This window comes from Arachis ipaensis, chromosome B1, assembly GCF_059453495.1.
Source record: "Arachis ipaensis isolate K30076 ecotype BB chromosome B1, ASM5945349v1, whole genome shotgun sequence".
Taxonomy (NCBI): Eukaryota; Viridiplantae; Streptophyta; class Magnoliopsida; order Fabales; family Fabaceae; genus Arachis; species Arachis ipaensis.
In genome coordinates this window covers 33,096,690-33,111,594 of record NC_142436.1, presented here as the reverse complement: position 1 = coordinate 33,111,594, position 14,905 = coordinate 33,096,690, and the positions used below count along the sequence as shown (strand labels likewise).

Sequence of the window (14,905 nt, the reverse complement as noted above, 5' to 3'; positions counted from 1 at the left end):
AGTAACATATCATACCAAATTTATATGCTTACCTCTCATCAGCGGATCTGATTCCGTCGCCCGACCTGTATCTTGGTTCCACCCATGATGGAAGTTCTTGGCTAGATGTCCAGGCAGTCCACAAATATAAGACAGAAAACTTCCCTTCAATTGGAAAAGCTGGGCATTCTTGTTCCTTCCAAAGCTCCCTTGACCTTGAAGATGTTGAGGAGCATGTCCATCCCTTTTAAAGTTCTGTCCCCTTGGTGAAAGGTACTCTCCATGGCCTTTACTGTCGGTATTTACACGGTTATCTCTTACCACACCTATCTTCTTAGCGCAGTCCTCTACAACCCTCGCCTTGTTTACTAGCTCCGAGAACCTCCTTATCTCCAAAGGAGCCACAACAGTCATAATTTCATCATTGAGACGTCCTTGGTACTTGATGCACTTTCAACTCTCATAGGACTCGGGAGCACCCTGATACACCTTAGAGAACCTACAGAGCTCTTTGAACTTGCTATTATACTCTGCTACAGACATTGATCCTTGCTTCAGCTGCATAAGCTCCAATTCTCTAGCATCTCATACGAATTCTGGAAAATACTTCTTATAAAATGCCATCTGAAATATGTCCCAAGGAATCTTTGCATTCAGAGGCTGTAGCAGTTGGCATTCTCCCTGGCACCAGTGTTGCGTTTCTCTCATTAGTAGATAGACTACAAATTCCACAAATTGATTATTTGGAATATGCTGAGTTTGCAGGGCATGCTCCATGGCTTGGAACCAATTGTTTGCTTCAGTGGAGTTTATTGTCCCTCTGAAATTGCTGAGTGAACCTTGAGAAACAAAGCCAAATTCATCGGAGCACCTCCTAAGTTGTTTTTGGCCCCTTCTTTGTTTCCATTTCCATTTCCTTGTCCTATTCTTCCTATGGCATGAGTAGTCGCAACAGCGTTTGCTTGCAACGCAGCGGCTAGATTAGTCATTGCCACCATAAACTCAGCATGGTTGTCAACCGACGGATTACCCTCACTCTCTCCCTCTGTACGTGGTCTACCTTGCCTGGGAGGCACCATTTGGATTTCCTGTCCAAACCAAACAATCGATATCAAGGTAATCAGTCTCAATATCTCAAGCTCAATGCTTCAATTATCCCAAAAGTACTCACAAACAAGCATGCTATACATATCAAACTGATATCCTAAATAGCACAAAAGAAAAATAACCTAGAGTATACAATAAAGTACAATCGGTCCATCCCTCAGGCTTACAAGGACGAAATGCTCTGATACCACTAAATGTAACACCCTATTACTATAAGCCTTACCTCATGCCGTAAGCAAAAGATAACAAAGTTCCATGATAGTTCTAAAGCTCGTACAATAATATATATAGAAAGAAATTAAAATACTAGAAGCTCGATGAAAAATTTAAGCTTAAAACAGATATACAAAAGTGCGAAGCATCACACACAATAACAAAAAGTGTAAAGGCACAAGATATAACATGATAAAGATACAAGATCACAAGGTATGCATATATATATATATATATATATATATATATATATATATATATATATATATATATATAATAGCCAAAAGAATACTAGTCGCAGCCCGCGGAGTTTAGGCCGACTAGTTAATACAAGTATAACAGAGTTTTTAGAAATTTAGAACAGCAACATCCTATCTCTCAGAGTTTTCAGAATTAAAGCATCTAAGGAATCAAAATACAATAATCCAAAAGTGACAGATATAATAACAAAATAAAATATAAAGCAAAGCTGAATCATCCTCCGCTCTGTCACCATGTCCGCAAACTCACCGAGGTGGGTTGCGAACTGCATCTAAAAAACAATAACATATGGTATGAGAACTGGAGGTTCTCAGTATGGTAACAGTGCCCAATATATAAGATATAAGGTTCTGGGACGCCAAAGACAATCCTAAAACTTCACATCGATACAAATAATCAGGCTTAACAAAAAAGTAAAATATAAACCAAAAATAGGGTATTCTAACTTAGGAGATTTCTAACTAACATAACATCGCTTTCCCATAGCCTTTGTCATCCTAACATCCATGCGATCCCATCGCCACCGCCTACCAAGCCTCCTCAATCCTAGCAGAAGACACAGGTAATGCATACAAGTAAAGCACAAGTAATGTACATATACAGCAAGTAAAAGCAAGTAGGCATGTGATTTATTTAGGCATAATAGAATTTAAGCAAAGTAAACAAACATATAGAATATGCATATGATAAATGTCTGTCCTATTGGCTCGTGATATCACTTGTCGGTCCATAAATGCTAACCCGACACATCCTTTCGGATGTAGCCTTTCTGCCACATTAGGGATACAGTGCCCTGCACACTATCTTTCTGAGGATATAGTGCATGGCACACTAATTTTCTGAGGATATAGTTCCTGGCAGAATTGCATGCTCATTCTGAGGATACAGTACTTGGCACACTCTTGCGGCAGAGAAGGTTATGTGAGCAGGATACTACCCTAGCCTTCACATCTCAAAGTAAGAGGGATTAACCACCGTCCTTACACCGGCACTGCGACCTCAACAAGTAGGACCCACCACCGCCCTTGCCCAAGGCGCATAGCGACTCATCAATCTCAAAACATCAATATCATAAAAAAAATTCAATCTATGTGATCATTGTCCATTCAATCTAAGTCCATTCATACCCGAGTCATTAATCTCATAACCATACTCATCCATTTTCAAGTCCCAAACAACTCCTCAATCCCTTAAGTTCACAAGTTCATTATCAATATAGTACTCTGCCAAATTACCCAACTAGTTCATCCTCAGTACTTCAGAAATCTAAGTCTCCATCTTCTAAACTCAGAAAAAATCACCAATTTAAATCACTAACTCATCTTTACTAGCCTTAGATTCTAATAACTAGCTAGAAGTCTTAACTAGAAGTTAAAGAAGTTTAGAAAGCTAGATAGAACCCTTAAAAATGAAGAAATACCAATTTTCAGCAAAATAAGGGTCTCGCATATGCAAGCCCTTGTCCCGCGTATGCAAGGTTACAAAAATAGGTGGTTACGCGACACTTCCTCTGCGTGCACAAGTATCCGAAACAGAATGGAATACTCCCGTCGCATGTTAATAACTCGCGTACGCATGCCTCAAAAATACATGCTTGCGTATGCATGCTAGTGCCCGTGTACGCGGGAGCACTTGTAAAATCTCACATTTTACAAATAATTCAGCCACATAAGATTGTCAAGGAGAGATTAAATCACCAATTTAGAAGCACAACAGAAGCTAATATATAAAACCACCAATTTAGACACATTAATCATCACACACACATAAAAATAAACTCATGGTGCTCAAAACTCAAAATAAGCTACAATTCCTGTCTCTCAAAACCCTAACAATCATACAATTAAGATGTCATGTCTAAACCTCAATTATTAATCAAATTGAACAATCAACACAAGAAGAAAAGAGGAAGCAAGGGAGAGTTGTGCTTATTCTGTTTGTGATTGTTTGGATTTTAGAGATATTCAATAGAGAGATGTCACCAGAGAAGATGCTGAGGGAGGCGTTGAAGATTTTGGCAGAGAAGGCACAGAACTAGGAGGGAAAGGAAAGGAAGCAGGAGGTGATGTCACTGGAGGAGATTACCACGGGAGGAGATGTCGCCAAAGGAGGTCGTCGCCGGAGAAGATCCGAGATCCGAGATCCCAAAAGAAGATCCGAGATTGTCGCACTGGCCAAGGACAGCGGCTATGGGAAAACAACTTTGAGAATGGGAAAGAAGGAGTGTGTGGCTTGGAACCTTCGATTTCGTTGAAGATGAAGCGACAGTGGAGGGTGAGAGCGGTGGTAGTGATGGATTGAGGAGGACGATAAGGGAGAGATAGAAGTGAGATTGAGCGAGCCGTTTAATGTATATTCACAATGTTTCAATTAGGGATTGCTTTTTTCATTTTATACATATGTGATAACAGCGGTTCAAAACTACTATAATCACCAGAACCGCAAAAATACAAAGTCAGTTATGGTAGCAACAAAAAATGTCATAATGTCTGAATATTACGACAGTTCTTCAAAATTGCCGTAATATAAATGTCATTTTAAACCCTTTTTTTGTAGTGACAGAGTTGTGATGGTGGGGTGAAAGGTCAAATGGAGTTGGAGGTGAGAGGTAAAGACTATAAAAGTGTTGCTAGTGAAGGAATTGTGAGGGGTAGATTTGAAATATGATATTTTGAATAAGGGCATTTCAAAAAAAATGTTATTAAAGTTTTAGTCTCGATATGCAAAAATTTCAATTATCTGTGTCTCTATTTTCTGTAAGTATTAAAAGAATTAAAATTTTGTGTCCCAAAATTAAAATTTTAGTTTTAATCTCTAGCTAAACATAATAATAAATGTCACTCACATTACCTCAAAACAAATACTACTACAGTGTTCATAAATCAAAAGGTTTATTATGTGAACAACACGGATTGGTAGTTTATGTTCTATTTGACTGTGGGTTCACTGTGCACTATGGAATTTTGCTATCGATTTTTCTAAACCATTCGATTTTAATTGATTCTACCAATTTTGATTGGTCTTTAATAGTCCAAACCAATTTTCAGCGGACTAATTGCTTAAACGGTCCTAAGCTCAAACTAAATTGGTCAGATAATCGGTTTTTAGGTCCGATTTAATTTTAACAACTATATTCTCACTCTTTTATATACTTTTCATTCCGGTACAAATACATACACCGCACATCTAATAAATTATATAAAAGGGTAAAGTATATTTTTTGTCCCTGAAGTTTGGCAAAAGTTTCAAAAATACCTTTAAGTTTTATTTTGTTTCAATTTTGTCCCAAAAATTTTCGATTTCCATCAAATATATCCCTGACGGCTAAATTTTCAAAAAATTTAAGACCAATCTAACAATAATGTATGAAAATGATGCTTGATTTGCTTGTGTTGATGGTTGTTCTTATAAAATTGTTGTTGAATTGGTCTTAAATTTTTTGAAAAATTAGCCGTCAAGGATATATTTGATGCAAATCGAAAACTTTTGGGACAAAATTGAAACAAAATAAAATTTAGGGATATTTTTATAACTTTTGTCAAACTTCAGGGACAAAAAGCATACTTTATCCTATATAAAATTAGTACACACAGAGCATATCTAATAAATTATGTGAAACGGGCCTGCTACACATACAAGCTTACAAGCTTACAAGTTGGCCCAGCCCAAATACAAGTCACGCGCATCAAAGAGATTACATGGAGCGTCACCTTCACGCGCTCAATACTCAAACGGTTACGTATGGCAAACTCTTCCACTTCTTCCACTTCTTCCACTTCTCAAAACGCTTCGAAAACAAGGAAACCCTTCCATTTTCGAGCGAAAATCAAAGTTTAAAATATACAAGTCATTGTTCGAAACCTCCGTCAAAACACCATCAAACTCTCCATCAAGAATCTGAAGAGAAAACAAAGCAACAATACTCAACGTAAGTTCATTAAGATTCCTGTATATTTTCCATATTACAAACTACATTTTGCTTTCCTTCTACGTCGTTGTTCTAGGGTTTACTGTTACTCTTGCTTCTTTGTTACACTGTTCTTCTACGTTGCTGTTCTAAGTTATCCTGTTATTCTTGTTGTTCTAGATCTTCTGGTAACTGATTTTCGGGGGTTTATTCCGTAGATTGGGGGCTGTATACTGCTTGAACTTGTAATGTGGCTTGATATTGAAGCATGTTTGAGTGATATCTGACTGATATATATGGATACTATATCTGAATCATATCTATGGGAGTATCTCACTGTTATCAATGGGTGTATCTGATTCTTACATATGGGTGTATCTTACTGTAATCAATGGGTGTATCTGATTCTTACATATGGGTGTATCTGATTCTTATATATGGGTGTATCTTACTGATATCTTTGGGTGTATTTTTCGTTTTAGAGAAAATGGCAGCAAGAAACCAAACAAAATACCTTAAGTGTGCCACACATCTCCTAAGTGATAAGTTCAGAAACATGAGTGAGGAGAAGAAGGCGATTGTGAGGGATCTCGGATTCGGTGGGTTGATGCACATCTCACCACTGAGGGTGGATCACCAACTGTTAAGGGAGCTGGCAAACAACTTCAAACTTGGGGAGAACAGATTGAAAACAGGATATGGTTCTTTCCAAATAACACCAAAAATAATAGGTGATGCGCTTGGCATCAATGCAACAGGTAACTAGCTTAAAATTATAGGTGTATATTAAGTTGATGCTTGGGTGTATTTAAGTTAATGCTTGGGTGTATTTGAACCGACTTGGATACTTTGTTGTTTTCTTTTTTGTAGGAGATCTATTTTCTGAGAAAGTTGAGTATAAGAAACTTTCTGATGATGACAAAATAATTTTTAGAAGATTCCAGGGTAAGACCCTCAAAAGTCTTACCGATGAGATGATGGAAATCGGCGTTGGCAACGAAGAGGAACGCCTGATGTTCAAGAGGATATTCATCCTCTATATACAGATGGCGTTCCTTTTGCCAACGACGATAAACAAAATATCGCCTGTGCACTTGGCCCCAATTTTTAAGATGGACGGCATATCGGAGAGAAACTGGGGGGGCATGTTTTGACCTTCATGGTCAAGGGCATCACAGACTACAAGGAGAAAAAGAAGAAGGAAATTGATGGCTGCCTCTTCGCCCTGATGATAATTTACTTTCATCTTTCAAAAAACAAAGGCAAGAAGAGGCTGAAAGACCACCGAAGCCCTGGATTGCCAACTGGACTAAGGAGCAGTTGGTGGAAAGAATGACTGCAGAAAGAGAGGAAATTTTGGTAAGTAAACATAATATGTTGCTTGTATTTTATTTACCTGAATGCTGCTAGCTAAAATATCTAATGTTTCAGGGGAGTGTGAAGATGGCGGAGACAAGAGCAAGAGAAAAAATGAAAAAAGAAGAAAAAAAAGAAAAAAAACAAGAAATAAAAAAAAAACAAAAAAAGGAAGGCGAGTTCAACATCGTTCAACATCGTCTTCGGAGAAAGAAACAACTACTGACAGTGACACTTCTACCTCTGAGTCTGAGACTCAAGAAGACTCAGAGATTCAGGAAGAAAACACCGCAGCAAAAAGGGGAAAAAATAAGTACCATACTGGGGTGTAATTTCTTTTTCGAGTTGGGTGTATTTTGTTGATCACGTTGGGTGTATGTAGTTTACTAAGCTGGGTGTGTTTCGTTTGCTGCGTTGGGTGTATATTGTATATTCAGTTGGGTGTATCTTGTTCATTCATTTGCGTGTATTTTTTAGTATGTTCTAAATAATGATTGTTTGCCTTCCAGAATCGACTCCAGAAAAAGAAAGAAGAGTCAAGAGGAGTCAGATTCTGATTCAGAATCTGAATCTGAATCAAGTGATGAGTAATGTCCTGAAATTATTACTCCTTTCTTTTGGCTTCATTATAAAGATTTCGTGTATTAACTGAAGTGTCTCTTATTAACTTATAGGAGAGAAGAATCATCACCGGTGGAGAAGGAAAAGAAAAAGAAAAAGACAAAAACATCACCAAAAAAGTAAGCACTTCTTTGGATAATATTCTGTGATAAAATTAATTTTTTATTTCTGATTGGTACTCTTTTTTTTCCACCCAGAACACAACCAAAAAAGAAAAAAGTTGTTGTGGAGGATTCACCTCCTGAAGAAAATTAATACTTTGATGGGTACAGTACCTCGTAAGCTATATTACCGTCTATCATCATAATTATTTTTGTTAACATCTTCTTTTATGAATGTAGTGAGAGATATGAAATATTAAGTGACGAACTGGATGAATGGCTAAGGCAAAACGTTGATAAATCTGCTGCAGAGGGGTATGTCTTGGTGGGGTGTCTACTTCAGATTTTGGTGTGTTTTGTATGCTAATAATTGTTTCTTGTTTCGTAGGGAGAACCAAGCTGACCTGCAATCGACAGAAGGTCGCTATGTGTCCTCTGAAACGTAAGAAGCTTTATTTAATAAAATCTTGTTATCATGATTTGGGTGTATTTTGTGGAACCATTTCAGTGTATTGTGTTGATCAAGTTGGGTGTATGTTGTTTATTAAGTTGTAATATTTCGTTTGTTGTGTTGGGTGTATATTGTCCATTCGGTTGGTTGTATCTTGTGCATTCATTTGAGTGTATTTTATACCTGTATCTTATTTTGTCTGAATAACATCAAATCTGTTTTAGAATACCGGCTGTGAACTTGGGAAGTGATGATCCTTCCTCTCAAGGACGCACAGAACAGAGTAGTGTAAACCAGCCGTCACAAGCATGTAATTTCTCTTTCAAATAACTGTTACTTTTGTTCTTCTATTACCCTTCTACTTCTAATTATGTATATATTTTTTTAGAAAACAAAGCCCTTTATTATTTTATTCAAGAAAAAAAAGGCAGGAAAAAAAAGCAAAAACTGCAAGTATGTAAGTTCTCAAAAAACAAAGCCTGTCTTCTTTTTGAATTGTTCGGGTGTATTTTTTGACTTTCTTTGGGTGTATTTTAGGTTGAGTCCGACTAATTTGAATGTGATGGTTGAGGGAACAGACGCCGTCGGATGCGCTTGCAATGTGAGTTTCCCAAGAATATTTAAACCTTATAACCTTATTATTTTCAAAAGCGTTGTTAACCCTTCTTTTTTCTTCTTGTTTAGAGTCCCGATTCAGGTTTTTGTGCCGGCATCACAAACAACCACTGAGACAGATTTTGAACCAACCCCTATGCTACAAATTGAAAGGACTATAGAAACGTAAGAAATAGTATTGGGTATATATTTGTTTAGAGTTTAGGTGTATATTTGCTAACAGTTTGGGTGTATATTGTTCCTGATTAATTTCTTTTGACACCATGATTAATTTTGTGTAACTGTGCAGCACTCCTGAAACCCCCAAACAACTTCAAGAAACCACACCCACGCTTCCCCCAGCTCCAACTAAAATGTAAGTTCATCAGACTAAAATCAATCTTTGCGTATCATCCGTATATTCTTATTCTTATTCTTATACATGATGACGCAGTCATCCAGCCGCAGAAGATGCTGCTGCCCTGTTGATGATGGCACGAACAGCAACCTATGTTCCTAAAACAGATCCAGGGGTGCCATCATTCAGTCTTGGATTGACTGATTCAAGCCAGGAGGGGGCATCAACGCAGGAGACAGAAAGGGCAAAATCTCCAGAAGCTGCAAATTTGATAGAACAATTGGACGATTTGGTCCAAAAAATAGCAAGCAGTGTGGCGAAGGAAAAAAATAAAAGTCCACAAATTCAGAGGGAGACTGGGGGAGAAAGTTCTGGGAAGTTTAAAACTCCTGGGGCAACAAATCATATTACGGATGATATGAAACAAAAGTGCTACATCTGGGGGACGAGATTGAAGGAAGACGCAGATGGCAATACTAACGAGTATGAGGAGATGTGCACTCTCATTGCCCAAGATGAATACATTTTGATGAGAATGCACCTTGCATCCCTCCAGGCAAAAAGTGATATAGAATCTCAGGTAATATTAGAATAACATTAATGTTTTTACACCAAAGTCAACTGCAATGTTTATTAATGTAAAATTGATTTCGGCATATATTTCTAGATTGTATCTGCCATCTGCCTCATCCTCAACCAGAAAAATGAAAAGAGGTTTCAAGAACAAATATACTGTCTCCCCCCCGATATTGTGGTAAGTGTTACTTCTTCGAACTTTGGGTGTATTTTCTGTATTGAAATGGGTGTAATTTTTACGTTCGATTGGATGTAAGTTGTGTATTTTCAGTATTTCATTTCTTGTTTCGCAATTCTTGCAGAGCATGGCACTTTCGGATCACCCAGATGGGGAATTCATATCACTGAAAACGAATAAGGAATTCAGGGTGGAAGACTACCCGAGTTTTATTCCCTTTATAGATAGAAAAAAATTAACTTCGCATCCATATGTAAGTTTTCGTTTGCTAAATTTATTAGTACGCTTATTTACTTCTATGCCAAATAAAATAACGCACTGTTGAAATGTGGCAATCCTTCAGATTTTTGCACCTGTTTGCCACTCGGGGTATTGGTGGTTATGGCTGATAAATACAACGAAGCGAAAATGTCATATACTTGACCCGCTACACAAAAAAGCTCCAAGCGATGAGAGAAAGCAGATTAATAAATTCACTGTAAGTTGCCTCTGTCTTCTTTACTTTAATAGATAGGTCTATTTCGTTAGTTGTGTTGGGTGTATGTTGTCCATTCAGTTGGGTGTATCTTGTGCATTCAATCGGGTGTATTACTGATTTGTTTTGGTATTTAAGGGATATGTATTTTCAAGATTGAGAGCATATGCCGGCGGGGAACCTCTTCAGAAAGACAAGAAGGAGAAGGAAATTAAAGCATCATATGTTAAAATATCAGGCCAAAAAATAAGGTATAAATTTGTGACTCTGAACATTAAACTTTCATAAATGAGATTTGTAATTTATTTTCTTCGTTTTCAGCTATGACTGCCCTATCTACGTTATGAAGTGGCTTGAATTAATTGAGCCGAAAAACATTAAAAAGGGGAACTATGAATGGGATAATTGGCCACAGGTAACTGTCTTTAGAACTATATAACTCTGTATTACTTTACTGAATTAATATTGCTGTTTAAACATAATATACTTTTTAATTATAGGAGGAGGTGGACCACTACAGAGTGGAGTATGCTTCACGGATACTATTCAGTGAGATGAATAAGGAGAGAGATCGGGCAATTAGAGAGAGTAATGCTATAAGGTTGTCAAAGCCATCCTCTGTATTATTGAGTCCGTTTTGTCAGATAAATTCTGCTGATATAGAAACTGCGTAATCCAAGTGCTGGGTAGTTTGTAAATTGAACAAATGCTGTAAATATTTGCCATTTATCAACAACTTCTATTCCATGTATATTTTTTCCATAGTTAAACTATCTGTGCTGTTAAACTGTCTGTGCTGTATTCAAAAGCTGTATCACAGGTGGTAAAATATGAAGTAAAAAATCAAGGCATATATAAATGCAAATTATAATCTGTTACACCCAACGCAGGTCTAATAATACACCCAAGATTGCATAAAATATATACCCAAACTATCTGTGCTGTATTCAAAATGTATGAATTACAAGTACTAAAATATGAAGAAAAACATCAAATCAAATATACACCCATAACCTGCAAATTTTTACAGCTTTTGTTCTATAAGTATCTATATATGTATCTATATGTAAATTGTCAATGAACAAAAATACACCCAAAAGAACAGTGCTTTTACACCCATATTCTCTAAAACTATACACCCAAAGAGTTATCCCCTGCTGCTGGTACCCTGAACTGATAATTCATAACGTGTCCTTGATATTGGCTGGAATTTGAATGCACTGCTGATGCAGCATCAAACAGGTTTATCTGAATATAACACTCATATATTAGCTAAACTATTAACGAGAAAAATAAACTCAATCGCCACAAATTTAAAGAACATTACTTTTACCTCGCTTAAAACTTTCGTCTTCTTCTTCTTTGTGGCATTTACAATCTGTTTGTCCAGCTTTGAACCTAGCCTATTTTTTGGACGTCCTCTTGTTCGAATCCTTGGCGGGCTTTGAAGCTCGTTAACGGATTCCAAGTTGGCGTCTTCGTGGGATAAAGAAGATGTCCCCTTCCTTTTGGCTTTTAATGATTCCATCTCGGCCATGACGTTATCGTACGCACGGTGCAGAATTGCAGTCAGCTCCTCCGATTCGGATGCAAATTCGCAAATATTTTGCGAACGAAAAACCAATTGGTCGAATCTCTTGCTTCTTGGCTCCATTAGTGGCTCGTCGTGGCTGCTCTTGATGTGTGTGTGTCACCTCTTTACCTTCTTGCTCCATCGTTCCAGTATATATATAGGTGACACTTGGCTTACTTGTTCGAAGCTTAACACGCTTAGTGTGTGACGGCACAGTATCCCTCTCGACTCGAATAATAAGCATTGGCATTTTACCTCGGCTGCAACTGAGTCGTAAGTAACCACGAACTTGTTGAATATTGAGCTGGAAACTTGTTCTCCGACATCGTATACTGAATAGCCTAGAGCAGAATTCTTTAATTTGGTGATGCAATTCGCCTTTCCTCTGAATTGCGCTTGGACTTCCCTAAACTTTGCATGAGTGTACGCCTCTTGAAACTGAGCTTCAATGGAGGATTTGGTTGCAAACGGTATGACCGTATGAAAATCTGCAGCATCTGATTCTCTCTCTGCTTGCTCCCTGCTTCTGAGGCAATTATCGTATTGTTTGACGAACTGAATAAGCGAGCTGTTTCGGGTGATATACTTGTTAAAAAATGAATGCATGCTCTCGCTCCTTTATGTACTTCTCATCCTTGCCCAGAAGTGGTGATCCAGATAGATAGGAACCCATATGTGACGGTCTTCGTACAGATCTGCATAATACACCCAAACACAGACTGTAAATACACCCGAGAGAACATGCAATATACACCTCTGCTGCAGATTTTAAAAAGACATTACCTGAAAGCCACTTGTTGTCCGCAAGACCAAAATTCAGCAGAAAATCATTCCAATTCCTATCGAATGAGTCTTTGCTATGAGAGTTCCAAACAACTTGGCTCATTTCTTGTTCAATATCGGCATGTCCTTTGTACCCGTTTAATTTTCTTGGAATCTTCTTCATGATGTGCCAAATACACCAACGGTGAATTGTCGTTGGCATACAGGCCTCTAAAGCCCTTTTCATTGATGCGCACTGATCGGTGAGAAACCCTTTCGGAGCGTTTCCTCCCATGCAACGAAGCCAGCATTGAAATAACCATTTGAATGATTCAATTTCTTCGTTCTTCATCAAAGAGCATCCGAGAAGTGTTGACTGACCGTGGTGATTCACCCCGACAAAAGAACCACAGACCAAATTATACCTGAAACAAATTACCATAGTCCAGAATGCAAAATCATTAGGTACACCCTAACAAATGCTTCGTATACACCCAATGGAACAGCCAATATACACCTCTGCTGCGGATTCGTAAAAATACATTAATTTAGCATCATAAACAGGGGCAGTTTGTTACCTGTTTGTATTGTAGGTGGTGTCGAATGAAATGACATCTCCGAAATACTCAAAGGTAGCTCTGCTTCTTGCATCGGCCCAAAAAGCCAGCTTAATCGATTGATCCTCTTCGAGTTGGAGCTCAAAAAAGAAATTCTGATTCTTCTCTTTCATTCTTAACAAATATTTCCCGAATTCCTTTGCATCTTCTTGTTAGGAAACATTCCGCACTTCCCTGGTAATATAATTCCTCACATCCTTTTCGATAAAATTTAACTCTCGGTGACCCCCGGCAGCCGCAACAAATGATTGGTATGTTTTGCTTGGTCTGATACCGGCCTCCTCGTTATTCTCTATTGTACGACGAATGGACATGCTTAGTTTCCTGTGCTGTTTGAGCATCTCTGCTTTGCTTGGATAGCAGGGGTGTGAATGATCGAGCACAACCTTTGAAATGATCCAAGCACCGACATCCTTCAATGTGTGTATATAAATTCTTGCAGGACAGTTTAAACCGGCTGTCGGATTGGTCTTCTCGGTTGGAGATATTTTAGATTTCCATTTTTCCTCTCTGCTACATGTAATCAGTTGATTCTTAATCTCGTTTCCCTTCCTATTTGTGCACCGAACTCTTGTAGAGAAACTTGCAGCCTTGGCGTAGTTCCTGTAAAATTTTCCAGCATCTTCAAGGGTGGTAAAGGTCATTCCAACCTTCGGAACAAGCTCGTCATCAACAACCGAGAGAGGCTGCACAATACACCGTGTCAGAAACTGTGAATACACCCATAGATATGATTCAAATACACCCAATCATGCCTAATGTGATACACCCGAACCGCAACAACTCAACTACACAATGACCTTTAAAGCCATAAACTGTAAATACACATGCTGCAGAATACACCATGTCAAAAACTAAAAACACACCCAATCATGTCTGATATAATACACCTGAACAACAACAACTCAATTAAAATAACAAAACCAATAGTGTAGATACACCCACACTTCTAGCAAAAATACACCCAAAAAAAGACCTGATCTACACCCGAGCGTCTGCTATAAATTCCAGGTAATTAATCACAACTAATACATTGAATCGACAGATTCATGTTAACGTGTTAGTTTCACAGTCAATGTTCAGCAATTTTTCAACTACACAATGCTATACAAATTACTGAAAGAAAATTCATTATGTAAATCAAACCTCAAGAACTTCGTTAGATTCAAATTCATAATCCACTTCGCCTGGATTCAGCTGACAATCTGAGGTTGAATGATCCATTATCTTCAAAACGAGTTCAAACTTTGATTTCAAAAAACAACAAATCAAAATAGAAAACGAAGCTCGAGTTGCAGAGAGAGAAAAAAGTAACGTAAACGAAGAACATACCAGTAAGAAAAGGAGAGGAAAAGAACGATGAAGAAGAACGAGGGAAGACGCGCGAGAAGAAGAACAACCAAATCTCAAAATAACGAAAACGAAGAAGGAAACAAATATTTTAAATTTGGTAGTTAGATATACGCGGGATCTTATATAGCGCGTGTAATCAACGTATGTGGAGCAGCGCGTATTTTAGTTTTATTGTTTAATGAACTTGTAAAGCATACAATGGCTTGTATGCAGAACTTTTCCGTATGTGAAATTAATTTATTTGTATTATAAAATTCCAAAATTACAAAAATATTTTAAAATACACACGCAGCATATCTAATAAATTATGTGAAATTAGTTCATTTATTTAATAATTTATTTAAGAAATAAATTTGTATTATAAAATTCCAAAATTACAAAAATATTTTAACCCGCATATCTAATAAATTATGTGAAATTAGT

The 14,905-nt window shown here is 37.5% G+C and overlaps 1 protein-coding gene across 1 annotated transcript; it reads left to right on the top strand.

The window, feature by feature from the left end:
* The first annotated feature begins 9,078 nt into the window (after positions 1–9,078).
* On the top strand, positions 9,079–10,851 carry LOC107642081 (uncharacterized). Its single transcript, XM_088499840.1, has 7 exons — positions 9,079–9,528; positions 9,616–9,702; positions 9,827–9,955; positions 10,046–10,180; positions 10,316–10,428; positions 10,499–10,592; positions 10,678–10,851. The coding sequence occupies exons 1-7, from the start codon at positions 9,079–9,081 to the stop codon at positions 10,849–10,851; spliced, it is 1,182 nt and encodes a 393-aa protein (XP_088355966.1).
* The last annotated feature ends 4,054 nt before the right edge of the window (positions 10,852–14,905 follow it).

What these genes read in the sequence shown, in the direction of transcription:
- LOC107642081 (XM_088499840.1), top strand. Translation starts at nt 9,079, where the DNA reads ATGATGGCACGAACAGCAACCTATGTTCCTAAAACAGATCCAGGGGTG. An exon ending in GTCTCCCCCCCGATATTGTG is followed by an intron (nt 9,703 to 9,826) that starts GTAAGTGTTACT and finishes CAATTCTTGCAG; the next exon opens with AGCATGGCACTTTCGGATCA. An exon ending in AGCAGATTAATAAATTCACT is followed by an intron (nt 10,181 to 10,315) that starts GTAAGTTGCCTC and finishes TTGGTATTTAAG; the next exon opens with GGATATGTATTTTCAAGATT.